This window comes from Vidua chalybeata, chromosome 26 (assembly GCF_026979565.1).
Source record: "Vidua chalybeata isolate OUT-0048 chromosome 26, bVidCha1 merged haplotype, whole genome shotgun sequence".
In the NCBI taxonomy this organism is placed as follows: Eukaryota; Metazoa; Chordata; class Aves; order Passeriformes; family Viduidae; genus Vidua; species Vidua chalybeata.
In genome coordinates, this window is record NC_071555.1 from 585466 (window position 1) to 603698 (window position 18233).

Consider the following 18233-nt stretch of genomic DNA (forward strand, 5'->3'; position numbering starts at 1 on the left):
GCCGGTCCAGGGTCCCCTCCCCAGCCTGGCGCCGTCTCCGGCCCCGCCGCTGCTCCGTGGCGCTGTGTAGGGCTGACGGTGACAATCCTCCCGGTGCCACCGGTGGAGACGCTGAGCCGGGAGCCATGAGGAAGCAAGAAATTATTTGTTCCCCATCCCTGCGCAGTGAAGTTCTTCCAGAGGCTTGTGGGCTCCTGCATTTCCAGGGCTGCTGAACCCCAAACCCAACACAGGACCAGGAGACCAGGTCCTTGGCCAGAGGTGGTGACCAGAGCCTGTCCCCACGCCAGTGGAATCCACAGCCCCACTCTTTCCTGCTCTGCCTCCCTCCTCTCCCGTAATTTAAAGCCATAAAAGATAAAACACACTCGATAGAAACACATCAAATAACGGGAAATTAAATACAGTAATTACCTTTTTTGAGGATACAAAGGTTCAAGTGTACTGCAAAAGGTCGGTGCTACACAGGAATCTGATGGGACGGGCTTGGCCCGGGAGGGACGGACAGGGACCCCTTGGGCTCCAGGGGACGCGCTGCGGGTGGGGGACACTGGTACATGGTCGTGTGTAAATACAGCCCTAAACTACAGGAGAGACGCTACGAGACGCTGGAGCCCTCGGGGCGGGACACAGAATGTGCCAGGAACCCCCAAACCAGGAAAGGCCCTGCTGGACCCGCCCTGGTGTACTCGGGAGTGGCCGAGGCCAGCGGGCTGGCGCTGCCACTGCGCCGTGTCCTGCTGTGGTGCTGCCGCAGGTGACTGGCACTGGGACTGGCCCCGGGAATCCCTTCCTTGGGGCGGTGGCTCTGAGGGGTGGCAGGGACAGGGACCCCCCTCCCCACCGAGGACCGTCCCGGTAAATTGATTCAGTTTAGAGGTTGTGTGTGAGCAGGGCCACGGGCAGCCAGGGCAGGCAGGGGGTCAGGAGGGCAGAGGGTGTTTCACTAAAACTGAAACGCTTCGTTCCCATCGGGGGGCCTTGGACAGGACAAATCCACGTGGAAAACCAAAACCTACCACTAAGGCCATGGAGCCAGAGGGTGGGTCAGGAGGGGATTGGGGAAGTCCCCTCTGCCTTTGGCACACTTCCCCATGACATTTCTATGTGAAAAATTTCCATCCCAGCTTGAAGAAAAACCAGGTACAAAAACAGTGATAATTTCTCAGCTGAGAACGTTGTACTGGTGAAATCTGCAGATCCCATCATGGAGACATTCCCGAATCCATCCCAGTTTTGTCACATTGGCCAAGAAAATAAGACCAGGAGCCATCACCACAGTGCCCTGGTCCCTGGGGATGGAGAATTCCAGCCTCGAGGCCACACAGTCACTTATTCAATCTCACCAACAACATTTTCTAAATACTAAAATATTTGGGGAAGAAAGAAAAAACTCAAACCAAAAGAAGCTCTTCCCCCTGGGATGTGTTTCCTGGGCATTCCTCACCCCTCCACCTTCCCCTCAGTGATGCTTGGTTGGGGATCCTGACCCCCTCACCCCAGGATGGAGGAAGGGGAGACAGGATGGATGGGAGGCTTTGTCCCTGCACAGGGAGTGGGATGGGGCTGGGCTGTGGGGAGGAGGTCCCGGGCTGCGGGGCTGGAGGGCTGCAGCAGGGAGGGGGAAGGTCTCTTATTGCTCTGAGTGGCCACACTGCCCTTCACACACACACGCTCAGGGTGGGATGCAGGCGGGGGGGGGGGGGGGGGGGGTCTCTCCGGGGCCCCCAGTCCTTGCCTGGGCAGCCTCTTGCCACCAGGGAGGGCAGGATGAGGCACTTCTGCTGCTGCCCATGCAGAGGTCTGGCACGGAGGGCACTGAGCTGCAAATGTGATGCTGCCACCGCCCCCCCCGAGGTGCCAGGTGTCCGAGGCTGCCTGCGAGGCCAGGCTGAAAACCGGGGCTACCACGAGGCAGCAGCAGCAGCAGCATCAAGGGTGCCCCCCACCCTCTCCACCCAGGCAGCCTGACCCCGGTCCCAGGGCAGCATCGTCCGAGCTGTGTCCGTGTGGGATGGATCCAGCACGCCGCGATCCCCGGCGGTGGCTGATAGTGGTCATGGCGGTGCCGCGGGCAGCCCGCGGCACGGAGCGCGGTGCGATCCCCTGGCACCAGGGCGCTGCTCAGCAGTCACGTCCCCTCTCCTTCTCTCCTGGGCAGCCCCGGCGGGGGCCCTGGCCCTGCACGGCGCGGGGCCACCGCGGTCACGCTCACATGCTGTCGGCCAGCTGGTGACAGTCCAAGTCCCCCTTCAGCTCCAGGAAGCCCGGCAGCTTCACCCCCGTCTTGCGGTCCACACACCAGCACTTGCCCCGCTGCCCGTCCAGCGCCGGGTGACACTGTGGGGATGGCTTCGGTCAAGGACACCCAGCCTGGACCCCATGGCCATTCCCATGGGCTGCCTGGCAACCAGGAGCTCTCTTTGGTGCTTTACCACCCCCATCCCACCTGGGGCTTTTGTAAAGGGCCCCCAGCACCCAAAGGGTGATTCCTACCAAAGCCAGGAGCCAGGCAGGCTCTGCCATGCCTTGTCACTGTCCCCTCCATCCATGTCCCCCTCCCAGTCTCACCCTGGCTCTACAGAAAGCCCCCCCCAGTCCCCCGTGATAGGTCAGAGCCCATCCTACCTGCTTGGGGTGGAAGTTGCCGTTGCGGTCGCAGTTGGGGATGGGGATGACATAGAGGTCCTCGTGCGTCCGGGTCTGCGAGGCCGCCAGCCTCTCCAGCGCCCGGTGCAGCTCGCTCTGGCACGAGCCCTGTGCCTGGGGAAAGTGGGGGCTGAGCTGGTCGCAGGGCTGGCACGTGCTCCTGGCCCGGGGCCCCAGAACACCGACCCTGGAGCACCCACCCTGCCCTCCCCATCCTCCTGGTGCTCACCATGACCCGCGTGTCCTCACGGTGGTGAGGGCTCCCGCTGCTGCGCATCTTGTTGCCGTTGTTGACCCTCTTCGCCTGCTGCTTCTGCAGGCACTTGCGGTCGTGGATGCTGCAGGGGCTGAAGCTGTTGTTGGGGTGGTCGATCTCCTCCTTCTCTGCAGAGACACAGACCAAGGGGGCTCAGTGCCACAGGGCAGCCCTGAAGGTGGCAGAGCCCCCACGGTGCCCCAGTCTTCACAGTGCCACTTGCACCCCGAGGAACAACATGTAGTGGTTTCTGGCAGGCTCCACATCACCATCTCTGGTCTCCACAGGTGTCACTCACAGCCCTGGGTCCATCCTACCCCTGCCACTGCACTGGGCTGAGCTCCCTGCAGCACTGGGAAAGACTCCTGGGAGTTTTTCCTACTCATTAGCCACAACTAACAATTTGTTGCCGTGTGTCTGTTACTGTAGGGTCACAAATGCCTGCTGTGAGTGCTGGGCAGTGGCTCCAGTGTGCTGGGTCTGGCTGTGCCCTTGCCAGCCACGTGTCACCAGGCACGAGGTGCTCACCCACAGCACTGGAAGCTGACTCTGGGATAACGAGCTCCAGGACGCCCCTGGTGCCCCCCAAAATCTGCCTTTAGGAGCTGCAGTGGCAGTGGAGGCACCGGGGCGGTGCTGAGCACCCGCCAGGCCCGGGGCGGCACCGGGCGCCACGGCCGGGAGTGGAGCCGTGCTCTGCTGCGGGGAACGGCCCTCGCCAAGACATGAAAGAAGAAATTCCTGGAATAAGAAAGTTAATCTCCCACGGGGCCGATCCCAAAAGGCAGCACTTGGCATCCCCGCCTGCACCAGGAGAGCAGCCAAGCTGCCGGCCCAGATGTTGGCAGCTGGACAGAGCGTCATGAGACGAGAGCTCAGCATGACTTTAGTTTTTAAAGAGCTGCCGGTTCCTCTGGTTTGGGGCCCGCGAAGACTCTGTGGAGGGGGGACACCCCAGGAGCCAGGGTTCCTCCTGTGCTCACAGCTGCGTCAGGCACAGCCCAAGCAGTGTTTTGCCCCCCAGTCCACCTGGGCTGTGCAGGGAAATGGCTGAGGTTATCGTGGGGTTGGGCTTAAACGAATCAATATTGCAGCTGGCAGCAGGGAAAACCTTCCCGACCCAGGCAGGGGGTGGTCACTGTCGAGGGTCACACCCAGGGGCTCAGAGTGCAAGGACAGGGGCTGCAGGGTGACGCCTGGCACCGGCCCTTCCCACAGGTAGGCAGAGGGGTGGGAGCCGCAGCTTCCTGCCCACTGTATCCCCACGGCATCCCGGTCCTGATCTCCCGCCGGCACCTCTTGCCACGGTCCCTGCAGTGCAGGGCTCCTGGCCCAGCTCCTGGGGGCCCGGGTAAAGTCCAGAGCGAAGCCCCAGTCAAAACCCCCTCCCTCGTGGGTGTTATTTGCTTTTTGCTTAATCTGTCCATTTTTTTCCAGGAAATAGCTCATGCCCTTGAAATTTGAAACACGAACCCAAAGTCTCCAGGACCCTGCACAGAGCAGTGCCAGCGCCAGCCCCGGCGGCACCAACCATGAGGCTGTGGCGCAATGGGGGCGCTGGCGGCAGAGCCCCGCCGGGTGCTCGGGGCTTCTGGCAAGGATGCTCCTTCCCTCCCCTGTGTCCCTCTGGGGAGACACACAGGAAGAGCTGGGCAGATTTGGCACCGGTGGGGAGCACCATGCCAAAATTCCTGCACCTCCATGCGCTGCTCCCACGCCATGCAAAGGCAGGACCGGGAGGCACCGGCGCTGCCCCTGCAGGGGAAGCCCTCACCGATCGCCGGCACGGCCAAACCCCCCTCCTTCCCCCGCCAGCTGCCTTCAGAGCATCAAATCTCCCGGCTTAAATAAAACCAGATGCCAATAACATTTTCATAAGGTCACATGAAACGCCGGTGCCTCCGGGCAGCGAGGCGGCTCCTGACAGCGCTCGGGACCCGCGGCTCCCGGCGTTCACGGCAGCTCCAGCATCCCTCCCTGCCACGCGGATCGCTGCTGCCCTCGGGGTTACTGTCCCCCTGCTAAGTGACACACAGCAGCTCAGGGAAGCTCTCGTCTCCCTGGAAATCCGACTGGACCAGAAAACTCACCCTCAGCACAAAGATTTGGGAAAAGCAACGCGTGTGGAGCCCGGAGCTGCCACACCCCACACTGCCCCGATGCCACCCAATCTGCCACTTATGCATGGGCACCACCACCCTGGAGGGATGGAGGGTACGGGGGTCCCGATTTGGCCAAGGAAAGCCTCTCTGCTCACTTTGGAAAGGAAGTGGGTGCCAAGGGGATGGGAGGGGGGGCTGACCTCGCTGGACACAGTGGCTGTGCCGGGAGGAGGAGGATTCCTGCCGGCCTGTGGACAGGGGACACAAACGAGTCATTCAGCATCGCCTTCAATTAACGGGAGCTGCAAATGAGGTTGGTCACGTGCCGAATTTGTGATTCACAGCGCTGAGCCCGAGGGAGCGGTGAAGGGCTCCGGCTCCACCCCGCGGATCCCGTGGGAGCCGAGCCTGGGGCAGCCAGCAAAGCCCTGGGACCTCTTGTGTGTGCCCATGGGGACAGACAAGTGTCACTGTGAGCTCTAGCCCTGCTCCCCCTTGTGCCACCAGCCCCGGTACCAAGGATCTCATACACCTCAAAAGGCAGAAGGGACATCCACGTGTCTGTGGCCAACATGGCACAAGCCACAGTGAGCCCCAGCACCCTCCGTGTCCCTGTCCAGCGTCCCCAGTGTCACCTGTGGGTGGTCCTGGCAGGACTGTGGCAGTGCTGGCTCTTGGCTTCCTGGGCTCTGGACTTGGCAGGAGCCAGCACTGGGAGGGCCGTGCTCCTTTTGCCAAGTGCTGGCTCTGGCAGAACGTGGGGAGGCAGGGATGGGGGTGGCAGGGGTGCAGGCCCAGGCACCTACTGCCCCTTGGCCTGGGATGGCAGCTGGGAGCCTGGGCCATGTGTCCCCATGCCGGGACACAGTGCCGTGCTCAAACACGGCTGAGCACCTCCCACCTCAGTGCCCAGTGTGGGACCGAGGGAGGGGAGGTCAGGATGCAGCAGAGGGAGTAAGGAGTGCAGATGCAGGTGATTCCCCAGAGGGACCAGAACCTTGCCAGGAGCAGCACCCAGCCTGGAGGAACCCAAGCGTGGATGAGCCCGCACCCCAGGGGACAGACAGGACATGGCTGAGCCTTGACTGGCAGAACCCAGCCTGTCCTCCCTGCCTGTGCACTGTCCAGCCATGGCTCAGCCACCACCATTCCTCCCAGTCACTGCACACGGAAAGGAAGCAGGATCTGTCCCAGCTTACAGAGACCACACGGGATGAACACAGCTCCCATAGGTCAGGTTTTCCCAGACATAATCATTTACCCAACACTAAATCACTCATCATGTGTGCAGGGGAGTATGTCCTCACCTCCTCCTGGCTGCCACACACGGGCTCAGCCACCACCACCCACCAGCTGTGACGGAAAGCCAGGGCTGGGACCTTCTGGAGCCGGCCCCTGCGCAGGGCTCTGGCCGAGGAGTGGGATCCCAAAGCCAGCCGTGAGCTGGCAGGGCCAGGAGTGGGTGGCAGGGACAGGGTCCAGCACAAGGTGCCCAGACCCGCTGCCACGGAAGACAGTCTCGAATCAGACAAGCAGCCACTGCTCCCTCACCTCCCAAGAGTCACGTCCTGTGGGTGCCACAGGTCCCGGGTGAGCTGAGAGCCTCTTGCTGCCTGTGGAGCCGGGAGCCATGCCTAACCGTTCAGAAAGCTCAGCCTCAGCCCAGCCCCCTGATCCCAGCCTCTTCCCTGGAATGCGGAGCCCCCCGGGCAGAGCCCCCAGACAAAATGTTTACTGTACGAGCTGCGCGTTAACCGCTTCCCAGCCGCCGGCACCCGCTCGGCCCCGGGGCCACGGGCACAGCCGGGGGCACCTGCTCTGTACGCCCCTGCCCCTGAACGGGCATTTAATTCCCTCCTGCTGATCCTAAGGGGACACATCAGAGGCACCGGCCACGCCAGGGTGCCCTCGCTGTGCCAGGCAGGGCTGTGTGGCAGCGGGGGAGCCTGCAGCCCCCAGCCCCACACTCCCACTGTCCCCGGGGTGCAGAACAGGTCAGGGACCCACGGGGGGATGTACCACTGGGACTGCACCGAGCAATTTGCTGCGGGTGTCCTGCCCATATCCTGACGGGCTGTCCAGGACACTGGGGCTCCTAGTGCCCTCTCGCCCGCCCTGCTGCCTGTGACGCTGCTGGCTAGCACAGTGCCCGGCGGGCGACCCGGCTCCCATAGCCACCCACCCATCCCCAGCCAAGCCAAAACACCGCGGGAAGGAAGGGAAAAAATGCAAGTCTGTTTCCTAAAGGCTCTGGGAAAAAATGTTGCATTACACAGGGCACGGCCAAAACCAACAGGGCTTGGCAGCACGGCGCAGCCCCGGGCCAGGGAGCCCAGACAGCTCCTGCAGGATGTGGGATGAGGACAGACAGGCAGGACAGGGGGGCTCCAAGCACTCCCAGCCAGCTCCTGTCCCAGCAGGGGGGTGGCTAAAGGGGCCTATCCACCAACGGCACTCATCACAGCGGGGACGCCAGAGGAGCTGCCATGGATCGGACATGCAAGGAGGGAGTGGAACTGGGATCCAGCCCCCCAGGTGGGCAGGGATAAACATTGCTCCAGTCCCTTCTGCCCCTCAGGGAGCTCCAAGTGACCCTTTGTGGGGACCCAGGGTCAGGCCAGACCAGCCTGTAGATTGTTTTGGGATGATACTCCCCAGCTTCAGGGGACATGGTCCTGGTTCACAGGCTGCAGGATGGGAAAGGGAGACCATGAATAGAGTGATCCCCACACTCATTCCCGGGGAGCAGCCTCATTGCCATGGTGTGACCTGCACAGCTCTGGGGTGGGCTCCCACTGCCGGCTCCAGTCTCAGACCCCAGATCCTGCCCGAGCACCAGGGGTGTGGCAGAGGGCCACCATCACCACCTGCAAGGCAGACAGAGCAGCCCGGGTGCAGCTCCTCCAGCCTGGCCCTGCCTGCACCCCGCTGCCCTGCCTGGCACGGACAGACACAGCTCCCACACAGTGGGACCTGCCTGGAGGGAAGCAGGTGCCCCGTGGCCTCTTTCCCGTTTCCCCCTGGCAGTGCAGCCAGATCTGCCGGCAGCATCCCAGGGGTCACTGTGCAATGGGAGCTTCCCTGGCAGCTGGGATGTGTCCCCAAGGGCTGCAGGTGCTCGCAGGCCACGTTGCAGCCAGGGCACAGCAGGTGAAGGTTCACCTCTCCAGCACATGCGGTGCCAGTGGCTGCGACACTGCTGTGCCCAAAGTGGGTAAGGATGGCACAAATGTGAACCACTTGTACCAGGTCTCCTGCAGCCTATCTCTGCTCCCTCCCTGGAACATGCTCCCTGCATTCCCATCCTGTGCTGTCCCATCCCATCCTGCCTCTTAGAGTCATGGAATTGTTTGGGCTGGAAGGGACCTTAAAGACCACCCAGTTCCACCCTCCTGCCATGGGCAGGGACACATTCCACCAGACAAGGTTGCTCCAAACCTCATCCCACCTGGCCTTGAACACTTCCAGGGATGGGGCATCCAGAAATATTCTGGGCAACCTGTGCCAGAGCCTCACCACTCTCACAGGGAGGAATCTCCTCCTAACAGCTAATCTAAATCTTCCCTTTTTAGTTTAAAATCTTTCCCCTTGCCCTGTCACAATCTATCCGTGTAGAAGTCACTATTCATCATTTTTATCAGCTCCCTCTAAGTATGGGAAGGTCCCTGATGAGTCCAATCCTGTGGCCACAGCTCTTGCCGAGGAAGCAGGGAGTGGGTTGGTGCCAACAGGGGTTTATGCCACTGCCCCTGTGAGGGACAAGGACCCCCAGGCACCCACCCAGGGTACCCACCCTGGGCACCCACCCTCTGCCGCCCCTCCGCCGCCTCACCTGGGGGCTGGAGGCTCTCCTGGATGGCCTCGACGTCGGCCAGGTCTGTGCAGATGCCCTGGCCGTGCATGAGGGTGCGGAGGGGCCGGGGCTCGCCGCGGGGGGGGTAGCAGCGCAGCCCCGCACCGCAGCGCGCGGTGTAGACGCCGCAGGCGGTGCCGCGGGGCAGCGCGCAGGTCGCGCAGCACCCGCAGCCCGGCTCCCGCACCAGCTCCGCGCAGCCCTGCGGAGCCTTGCACCGCGCCAGCCGCTCCTCCGAGCACGGCGGGCACTGGATCGCCTCCTCGCCGCTGCCCGGCCGCGCCGCCGCCGCCAGCAGCGCCAGCACCACCGGCAGCACCGGCAGCCCCGGCAGCCCCGGCCCCGGGCGCATGGCGGCCCCGCTCCGGCCCCGCTCCGCGGCGCTCGGCTGGCGGCGGGCGCGGGGCGGCGGCGGCGGCTTTATGCGGCTTTATGCGGCCCCTGGCCACACCTCCCGCCGCCGCCACCGGGGCCACCGGCGGGGCCGCCCCCGTCGCCACCGGGAGCCCACCGGGCGGCGACGCTCCCCCCGGCGGCGGCCACACCGGCACCGGCACCGCCGGTGGCTTCAGCAGCGAGGCCACCGGCGGGGCAGCCCCGGCGCCGGGCAGCGCGGAGAAGCGGCCCGGAGCCCACGGCCCCGCGCCACCCGCCCGAATCACCCGCTTCTTCCACCCCTGCTCAGTACCGAGAGCAACCGGGATGAGCGGGGGTCGCACCGTGCGGGGCTGCAGCGCGGGGAATGCGGCCAAGACCCCTGGGGTGGGCTCCGGGAGTGGGGGACCCCGGCGGGCAGAAAAGTGCTGCTGACATGGGAGCATCCCGAACGGCTCGGCCCCGGTGTGTCCGGGACGGCCCAGGGCGGCCCCGCCGGCTCCCCGAGCCCACCTGCCCCCGGTTCCGCAGCCGCGGCCCCCCGCGCCCCCCGCCCCGCACAGCCCGGGATAGGTTGAAGGCTGCCGGCACCTAGTGGCTACTCGGGAAAAGCGGGAGCGGGCGGAAGCCCCGGCTGCCTCCTGGGACCCCGGCCCCGTCAGTCCCCGCAGCACCGGGAGAGGGCGGGAGCCCGGAGACGGCGGGGAGCAACCCCTGTGCCCGCGGGACAGTCCCCGAGCATCACCCGGGATTAGTGACCCCCGAGCTCCGCCCTGGGGCATCGCAGTCAGCATCAGCTTTGGGGCAGCTGGAGGGACCTGTCTGGATATGGTGAGGGGGTCGTGGGCACTGCAGCGGGGTCTTGGGCACAGCACGGGTGTCCTGGATAGGGCAGGGGGGCTCTGGTGCGGGGGTCAGTGCAGTGGGTGGGACAAGAGGAGCAGAGCTGCCTGTCATGCAGGGCCTGGGCTGGGAACCCTGAATTCATCTCATAGGTGAGTACATCTAGTGCTCAAACTGGCATTTCGAGGCTTGAGTGACAGCACTGGTGGCATTGCCACCAGGGCTCCCAAGACCATCTTCTCTCTCCCGTGCAGGTGAGTTGGGCATCAGCAAGTGCAGGCAAGGCAGGGGCAAACAGGGTCTATGTCCCCCACACCCCCCAGCCCCAGGCCCCACAAGGAATCATCACACTCTGAGCCCCTGCCCTGCCTGGCACTGCTGCACAGCGGCCGTGACTCAGGGCAGAGGCACCAGCCTTGACTCAGTGTCCCAGCAGAGACCAAACCCAAACAGGTGCCCAGTCCCGCTCAGGCCGTGGCACCTTATCAGGCCTTGGCAGCACTGAGTGCCTGCCAGGGAGACTGTTGTGTCTGCGGGCAGAGGCAACGCCCGTGGGGCACGCGGGGGAGGACACTGTTCCCTCACCTCTGCCCAGGCACTGCTCCTCCAGGTCCCTGTCCCAGCACCATCCTGTACAACAGAGTGGGGCTGGGCCGGTGCTCCCCACAGCTGTGCTGCCCCCACCCCAACCACAGCTCTGAGGCCATGCAGGGGCTCCGTGCTGGTGTTTGGTGCTCAGTGTAGCCCAGGTCCTTGCCTGGGACAGCCTGATGCCCCCAGTCCTTGATGGGGAGCTCTTTGGGATTCCTGAGGCTGTGGGGGTCCAAACTGGCTGCTGCTCCTCAGCCACACACCCCAGCAGGGTCTGGAGCTGCCACAGCCCTGGGGAGACATTGCAGGAGGGGGCTGGGGTCAGAGAGGGCTGTAGCCCCCATCTGAGGGTGGCTCTGATGAAACCAGTGAGACCCCAGGCCCTTTGAACGTACTTTGGGACACGGTGCCTGCACAGATGCTGCAGGACTCCAATACCTCCTGCCTCCAGACACCAGCAGCAGGACAGACCTCAGGGAAGATCTGCAGCCAATGCCTTCTGTTCTCAGCCAGCCCCCCTCCTCCACTGGATTTACTCCCCATTTCCAGGCAGCTTCTCCTCCCCAGCCCTCCCTCGCATCCATTCTGGCATCTCCTCCTCACCCTGGCTCCCTTCCTGTGGTTCCCCCTCTCCCTGGGCTGGCAGGACAGACGGTGGCCGGGCTGCGTGGGTGCTCAGCCCCCGCCGGATGCGGTCCGTGGGTGCGGGTGCGGGTGCGGGGCGGGCAGGGGGCGTGTCGGGGGCCGCCGATAACAGCGGGCGCCGTGCCGGGGCCGCGGGACCAGACGGCGCAGGCGAGTGGGACGAGCCAAGGACCCCCATCCTGGGCAGCCGGGCCCCGAGGCAGCGGAATGGGGTCCAGCAGCCTGCTGCGACTCCTCCGCACCCTCTGCATCGTCTCGGTGCTGGCCACGTGCCTGCACCCTGCCACGGCCCAGTGGTTTTCCCTGGGCTCAGAGGACACCACCCCGGACCCAGGCACCAGCCCCATGCCCCCCAGCCTGGATAGGGAGGAAGGTAGGCACGGTGGGATGGGGATATGGCTTTCTCAGCGCCCCAAATTCCTGCACCTCAGCATGGAGGGGGCACGTGGAGGGTGATGTGTGGGGTGCCAGGGTCTAGAGCTGCTGGTGGCACAGCTGTGGCCATGGCAGGCGCTGGGAACTGGGAGTGCTGGAACCCTGGTCCCCCTCCAGCCCTGCCACCTCCCATCCCAGCGCTCCTTTGCTCCTGCAGACACAGACGCCAGCGTGGAGCCCGTGGGGAAGGTGCTGCTGAGCAAACCTCCTCTGGCAACAGCCCCTAAACGCCGGGACCAACACTCCAGAGGGGCAGCAAAGGGCTCAGGCCGTGCCCCGCTGCGCACAGGAGGCCAGGTGCTTTTTCCCTGGGCAGCGGTCCCCTCCAGCTCCTCCAGCCCCCCCGAAACTCCCCAGCTGCTGCCACGCTCCTTGCAATGTCCTTCCCCTTATCCATGCCCTGCTTGCACACACCAGCCTGGGCACTGAGCCCTGCTCAAACCCCCAGCTCAACTCTCAGCTCCCTCTGCCCCCTTGGAAAGAAATCACGGCAGCCCCCAGTCTCCCCTCACATGGGGCAGACCCACAGCTGCGCTGGGGCTGGGTCCCCATGCCGGGCTGAGGGCAGCCCCGACCGGGGGAGGGTCCTACCTGCCCCCCAGGATCTGCACTGAGTAGTCCCTGTCTGTCCCGAGCAGCACCGACCCACGGCCGCCCCGGAGAGCTTTGAGGGGAGCGCAGTAGAAGAGGAGCTCCTGCAGATCCAGGTGCTGGAGGGGTCCTGGTCCCCGGGGAGGTGTCAGGGACAGCCTGGGACGGACAAAGGGCTCTGGAAGTCACGGGCTATCAGGGCGGGATGGGATATGGGGACGGTGGGAGTGGGGAATGGGGATGGTGCTCAGGGATCTCGCGCTCAGCCCCTCCTCTCCTCCGCGAACAGACGACGGCGAAGGGGCTGCCCCGGCGGGTCCCGTCGGCCCCGGAGACGGACCCTGCCCTCCAGGTGAGAGGTGGGCGCGGGGCGCCCGTGTCGGGCCCGTCAGTCGGGGCTCCGGCCCCGCGGCTCACGGCTGCTCTCTCCCTCTCCAGGTGCACAACATCTCCGGCTGTGTCTGCCCCGTGCGCCCCGGCCCGCCCGGCCCTCCCGGCCCAAAGGTGCGGTGGTCCTCCCGCAGGGACACAGAGGGACACACCGTGCGAAATCCTGATGGTCTTTTGTCTGTGCAAAACCCTTTTTTGCTCAGGATTTGGACTCTAATTTTGGGGTCTGGGTTGAGAAGTGACTCAGGCGGCCCCAGGGAGGGAGTGAGCAGGTGCCCGTGGTGGGCTCCAGTGGAGGAAAGTGCCAGAAGGTGGAGCCAGGCTCTGAATTTCCCCGACAGGGAGAGAAAGGTGACCGAGGGTTCCCTGGAGAGAGAGGCCAGCCCGGATTCTTAGGAGAGAGAGGGAAGTCCGGGAGCCCAGGACAGCCAGGTCACCAGGGTCCTCGGGGCCCTCCGGGTCCTCCGGGACCACCGGGGCCCCCGGGACCCCCGGGCGCCTGGGGAGCCCGGGGCCCACCCGTGCCTGCTGCACTTCCCGAGAGATCAGAGAACGAGGTGAGCACCGGAGCAGGAACAAAGGCAGGTGATGCCGGTGCTGGCCGCAGGGTCCGTCCCCGGCGGGACTGGTGGGGACTGGGGGGAGGACTGGGACATGTGGCTGTTCGGGTGGGCAGGGGGACCAGGGGATGTGACATGGCAGCTCATTGACTCTGCTCCCTCTCCTCTCTCCCTGCAACCCGACAAGCAGCTGGGAGTCTCCAGCCCTGCAGGAAACCCAGGACCCCCAGGTCCCCCCGGGCTGCCCGGCATGCCCGGACCCCCCGGCTACCCCGGCCACGATGGCCCCCAGGGGGCTCCTGGGCGGGAGGGAAAGCCAGGACCCCCAGGCCCTCCAGGAGTCGTGGGGCCACCTGGTTTCCCTGGGGTTGAAGGACTTCCAGGGTCTCCAGGCTCAACTGGACCAGATGGACCCCCTGGGGCACCCGGACTCCCAGGGCCTCAGGGTCCCCCCGGCGTGCCTGGGCATGAAGGACCCCCTGGTCCCCCAGGATCTGCATCACTCCCTGGCAAACCAGGGCTCCGAGGGGAGCCAGGATTCCCAGGACCAAAGGTAAGGGGGTCCCAGCCCAGCCTGTCCATGGCCTTGGGGCCAGCCCCTCGCCCTGCCCTGGGGGAGCAGCCCCATTACCAAGCCCTCAGAGTGCTCCAGGGCTGCCCCGGCACTGCCCCAATCCTGCCACTGAGGGGCCCGGGGAACACAGGGGGTCAACTCTACACTCACCACCCTGTGCCATCTGCCCTCAGGGTGAGAAGGGCGAGTATGGGCTGCCAGGCATGCCAGGGAGCCCTGGCCGGACCGGAGAGCCGGGGTCCCCGGGCATGCCCGGTCCCATGGGGCCACCAGGACCACCAGGGGACTACAGGGTGAGTAGGGGGTCCCGGGCTGCGGGTCCTGGGTGGGGGGAATCCCAGTGTCACCCCACACATCCTCTCTTTTCAGTGTGACTCACGCCACGCTGGACACCATGGACTGGCCGGGCTGCCAGGCGCCAAGGTGAGCCAGGCAGTGGCACCGTGGGCAGGAGTCCTGGAGAGGGGGCATGGGCACAGCACCGGCCATGGCACCCTGACCAAACAGCCCCATGGCGGGTGGTACCCTGGCTGTGAGGCACAGCACTGCCTGGCAGGGTTTGGGACGCCTGGGGACCCCCAGAGCTGGGCACTGACAGGATCTCTCACTTCCCTTCCAGGGAGAAAAGGGCGACCCTGGAGAGCCGGTTTGTAGCCCCAGCAGCAGCGTGGGGGGGTTCCATCCCCACACCTGAGCGTGCACCCCCCAGCCCTTTGTGCTGCCTTTGCTCCCCCAGCACCCTTCACCTCCCCCTGGGGCACGGGGCACAGGGTGGGGGAGGAGACACACCACGGCACACGCAGAGGCACACGTGTGCACACCTGTGCCACCCCCCATAAACATCCCCAGCGCACCCCAGACCCACCCCCAGCCTCAGCACAGGCTCTAATCCTGCCTCTCTCTGCGGCTCACCCAGGGGTGCTGCTATGGGGAGCACGGGTGCAAACCAGGGCACCTCCCCTTCCCCAGCACTGGCAGCCAGCCCGGCTCATGGGGGTCCATCAACAGGTACCAGACGGTGAGTGGCCAGGGGAAGGGGTGCCCGGGGACCCCAGCCCAGCCTTGGGGACATGGGTCACCCCACAGGACCCATAGTCCCAGATGGGGTGGAGGAAGGAGAGGGGGAGAATGGAAAATGGAGAGAGGGAGGATGGAGATCAGTCTCAGTCTTCTCCCTCTTCCTTTGCAGGATGGGAAAGAGGAACCAGAGATTTATGGAGCGATCATCCCCCATGTGAGAGTCCCTGCCTGGCCGGGGTCTGCGCTGCCCCAGCCAGGGACATTCAGCCCTGGGAGGGGACAGGAGTGGGAAGCATGGGGGACATCAACTGGGTGTCACAGAGCTGCCCTCCTAAAAGGCAGCACCAAAACAGCCAAGTCCAATCTCCACACTGCTCTACCACAGGGTCTTCGAGGTCCCCCCGGGAACCCCGGTCCCCCCGGGCCCCCCGGCCCCCCTGGCCCACCAGGTCTCCTCTACCTCAACGTAAGGCCCAGCACTGGTGTGCACATGCCCGTGCCAGAGCACACGCACGTGTGAGCGTGCACAGCACCAGGGCCCCCCCAAACCTGCCTGTCTTTGGTTGCAGAGGATGCACCCCGTGCATGCCCAGCCGCCCTGCAAGCAGCCGGTAAGCCATGGCCTCGCTGTCCCCAAGAGTGTCCCCGTCCCCTCCCCGTGCATCAGGAGGGGTGTCCCTCTCCCTGTGCCCAGCAGCAGACACAGGCTCTGTTTGCCCTCACAGGCACCTGCAGACCGCAGCTGGCCATCAGGTGAGGGCGTTTCCCAGGTGTTTTCCAGCCTCCCTGGAGACACCTTTCCTGAAGTGTTGCCTCCCTGCCTTGGGTGCCGGGACTGTGACAGCACGGGTCCCTGGCACCACTGCTGGCTCTCCCACCCACTCCCACCGCATCCCTGTGGGGCCATGGGAGCATCCAGGCCCTATGCTGGGACGCCTTGTGACCCCCCACCATCTCTGGGCTCTCCAGATGCTGGTGTCCCTCAGACAGAGCCATCGGACTCCCGCGCTGATCTCCGGGTGCGTCCAGGCTGCGGCCCCGGGCAAAGCCCCCCAGCTGCCCCGTTCCCCACAGCAGGACCCTCAGCCTCTGCCTTCCCCCAGCGCCAGACGTGGGTTTTCAAGTCCAAGGAGCTGATGGTGAAGGCGAGCAGTGCTGTGCCCGAGGGGAGCCTGGTCTATGTGCGGGAAGGGAGCAACGCCTTCCTCCGGACCCCCGCTGGCTGGAGCCGCCTCCTGGTACCGTGTGGGGCCCCTGGCAGGGCTGGGGGGGGCAGGATCCAGGGCTGGGTTTGGCACTAGGGCAGCAGATACCCAGGAAGGGGAGGATTCCCCCTAACTTGTCCCTCTGCATGTGTCATTGAGCAGCTGGAGGACCCAAAGTCATTCTTGGCTAGTGATGACCCTTCTGCCTCCACCCCACAGTACCAGGTGAGGGCTGCAGGAGCTGCCGGCTCCACTCATGTCCCTGTAAGGGGACAGAGCCCTCCTCTGCACGATGGAGTGGACAGACCTCACAGGACTGTTCTCTCCTTCTTCTCCCACCTCTCCATCCAGGAGGTGAAGAGGGTGCAGCCAAGAGGTCCCAACACGCCGTCACTCATGCAGTCTCCAACAGACTCACTGGTGAGCCCTGCTGAGGGTCTGCTGGGAAGGGATGTGCCATAGCATGGGCTGGATGTCAGCAGGGCAGTGCCAGCTCAGCATGAGCAGAGCCTGGGGTTGTGTTGGTCTGGGGAGGGTGCCCCCCACTCGTGGCACATGGATGGGTGCCCCCAGACTGACCTGAGCTGTGTTTTTGCAGATCCAGAAGGAGGAGGAACAAGGGCTGCCCCAGATTCTGCCAACCACCACGGCCCCACGGATCCCATCTGTAAGGAATGCCTGGCCCCACGGGGTGGGGATGAGCAGCCAGTCATGGGAGAGGGGGGAGAGGTGCCCAGGGGACCCCCAGTCCTGGCCAGCAGTGCCAGAGGCTCACGCCCTCTGGGAAGAGGGGAGCAGAGACCTCAACTCCTCCCTGCCACCCCCAGCTCCGCCTGGCTGCCCTCAACGTGCCCCTGTGGGGTGACATGAGCGGGATCCGGGGCGCTGACCTGCAGTGCTACCGGCAGTCACAGGAGGCCGGGCTCTACGGCACCTTCCGGGCCTTCCTGTCAGCCCCCACCCAGCACCTGGCGTCCATCGTCAAGCGGACAGACAGGACCCTCCCCATCGTCAACCTGAAGGCAGGTACCCCCTCCCCAGGGGGCTGGGGGTGGCAAAGCCTCACAGCCCCCGTGAGCTGCACCCGGTCCCGCTGCACCTGGGGCACGCTCAGGGATTTGGGGAGCTGGCAGAACCGAGAGGACGTTATCGCCCACACGTGCTGGGGACAAGGGCATTCCCCTGGCCCCTGGCTCAGCAGCGTGGCTCGTGCCCACAGGGGCAGCTGCTGGCCAAGTCCTGGAGCTCCCTCTTTGGGGGTCAGTCTGGTGCTGCCCTGCGGGGTCCCATCCACTCCTTCAACGGGCGCGACGTCCTGGCAGATCCCCTCTGGTGAGTGTGGACAGGGCCCGAATGGATGTCCCTGTGTGGGAGCTGGAGGGGGGGTGGTCTGTGCTGGCTCCCTCCCTGCAGAAGCGCAGGAGAAAAGAACAGGGGCGCCCCAGGGTGCCCCCAGCCCCTCTCACCCCGTGCCCACCCACAGGCCCCACCGGCTAGCCTGGCACGGCTCCACGCCGCGGGGTGGCCATGCCCGCCGGTGGGATTGCCAGGGCTGGCGCAGCTCTGGCACAGCCGAGGGCATGGCCGCTGCCCTGGGCGAGGGCCGGCTGCTGGCCGGCCACCGGCACAACTGCTCCGCACCGCTGGCCGTGCTCTGCATCGAGGTGGCTTTTCCTTACCGGCACATGTGGTGACACGGCAGCAGGAGCCACGGGCATTCCTCCAGGCCCGTGTGGCTGGGGAATGTCCCTGGGAGCACCATGAGTGGTGTCGGAGCTGTGCCGGAGCACCGAGGGGACCCCGGGTGTGCAGCCGGGCTGTGCCATGCCCAGCCCCAGCTGTGCCATCCCACAGATGCCTGTGCCACGGGGCAATGCTAGGCTGTGCCTGCAGCCTCCTAGCCCCACTGGAGCCAACACGGTCGCCACCCAGAAATAAAGATACAGAACTGTTGGTTTTTATGACACCATGCTTTGTTCTGGGGGGACATGGCAGCAAGGGGCCGAGGGGACACAGCTGGGAATGGGAACGGGGACTGGAGGGGCTGGGGCGGGCTCCAGTCCCCAGGGATGGGCAGTGACTGGGGGGGACACCCTGGCACAGGTCTCCGTGTCAGCGAGGTCTGTGTTTTGGTCCCGGAGCAC

General features: G+C 65.1%; 2 protein-coding genes across 2 annotated transcripts; one reads left to right on the top strand and one right to left on the bottom strand.

Moving 5' to 3' along the window:
* Positions 1-387: 387 nt before the first annotated feature.
* On the bottom strand, positions 388-9215 carry IGFBP4 (insulin like growth factor binding protein 4). The gene is made up of 4 exons (XM_053965474.1): positions 8840-9215; positions 2879-3033; positions 2629-2763; positions 388-2340 (listed from the first exon to the last, which is right to left on the bottom strand). The coding sequence occupies exons 1-4, from the start codon at positions 9210-9212 to the stop codon at positions 2212-2214; spliced, it is 792 nt and encodes a 263-aa protein (XP_053821449.1). The 5' UTR covers positions 9213-9215; the 3' UTR covers positions 388-2211.
* A 77-nt stretch (positions 9216-9292) lies between these two features.
* LOC128800006 (collagen alpha-1(XVIII) chain-like) lies at positions 9293-18027 on the top strand. Its single transcript, XM_053964892.1, has 24 exons — positions 9293-9635; positions 11316-11687; positions 11907-12046; positions 12388-12456; positions 12630-12692; positions 12779-12844; positions 13072-13287; positions 13481-13843; positions 14038-14157; positions 14234-14287; positions 14484-14510; positions 14781-14882; positions 15054-15098; positions 15270-15350; positions 15454-15495; positions 15610-15637; positions 15854-15903; positions 15988-16122; positions 16252-16314; positions 16441-16509; positions 16688-16756; positions 16917-17111; positions 17309-17421; positions 17573-18027. The coding sequence occupies exons 1-24, from the start codon at positions 9293-9295 to the stop codon at positions 17781-17783; spliced, it is 3036 nt and encodes a 1011-aa protein (XP_053820867.1). The 3' UTR covers positions 17784-18027.
* The last annotated feature ends 206 nt before the right edge of the window (positions 18028-18233 follow it).

What these genes read in the sequence shown, in the direction of transcription:
- IGFBP4 (XM_053965474.1), bottom strand. Translation starts at nt 9,212, where the DNA reads ATGCGCCCGGGGCCGGGGCTGCCGGGGCTGCCGGTGCTGCCGGTGGTG. An exon ending in GTGAGGACACGCGGGTCATG is followed by an intron (nt 2,764 to 2,878) that starts GTGAGCACCAGG and finishes CACTTTCCCCAG; the next exon opens with GCACAGGGCTCGTGCCAGAG. An exon ending in GCAACTTCCACCCCAAGCAG is followed by an intron (nt 2,341 to 2,628) that starts GTAGGATGGGCT and finishes CCATCCCCACAG; the next exon opens with TGTCACCCGGCGCTGGACGG.
- LOC128800006 (XM_053964892.1), top strand. Translation starts at nt 9,293, where the DNA reads ATGCGGCCCCTGGCCACACCTCCCGCCGCCGCCACCGGGGCCACCGGC. An exon ending in CAGGATTCCCAGGACCAAAG is followed by an intron (nt 13,844 to 14,037) that starts GTAAGGGGGTCC and finishes ATCTGCCCTCAG; the next exon opens with GGTGAGAAGGGCGAGTATGG. An exon ending in ACTCCCGCGCTGATCTCCGG is followed by an intron (nt 15,904 to 15,987) that starts GTGCGTCCAGGC and finishes GCCTTCCCCCAG; the next exon opens with CGCCAGACGTGGGTTTTCAA.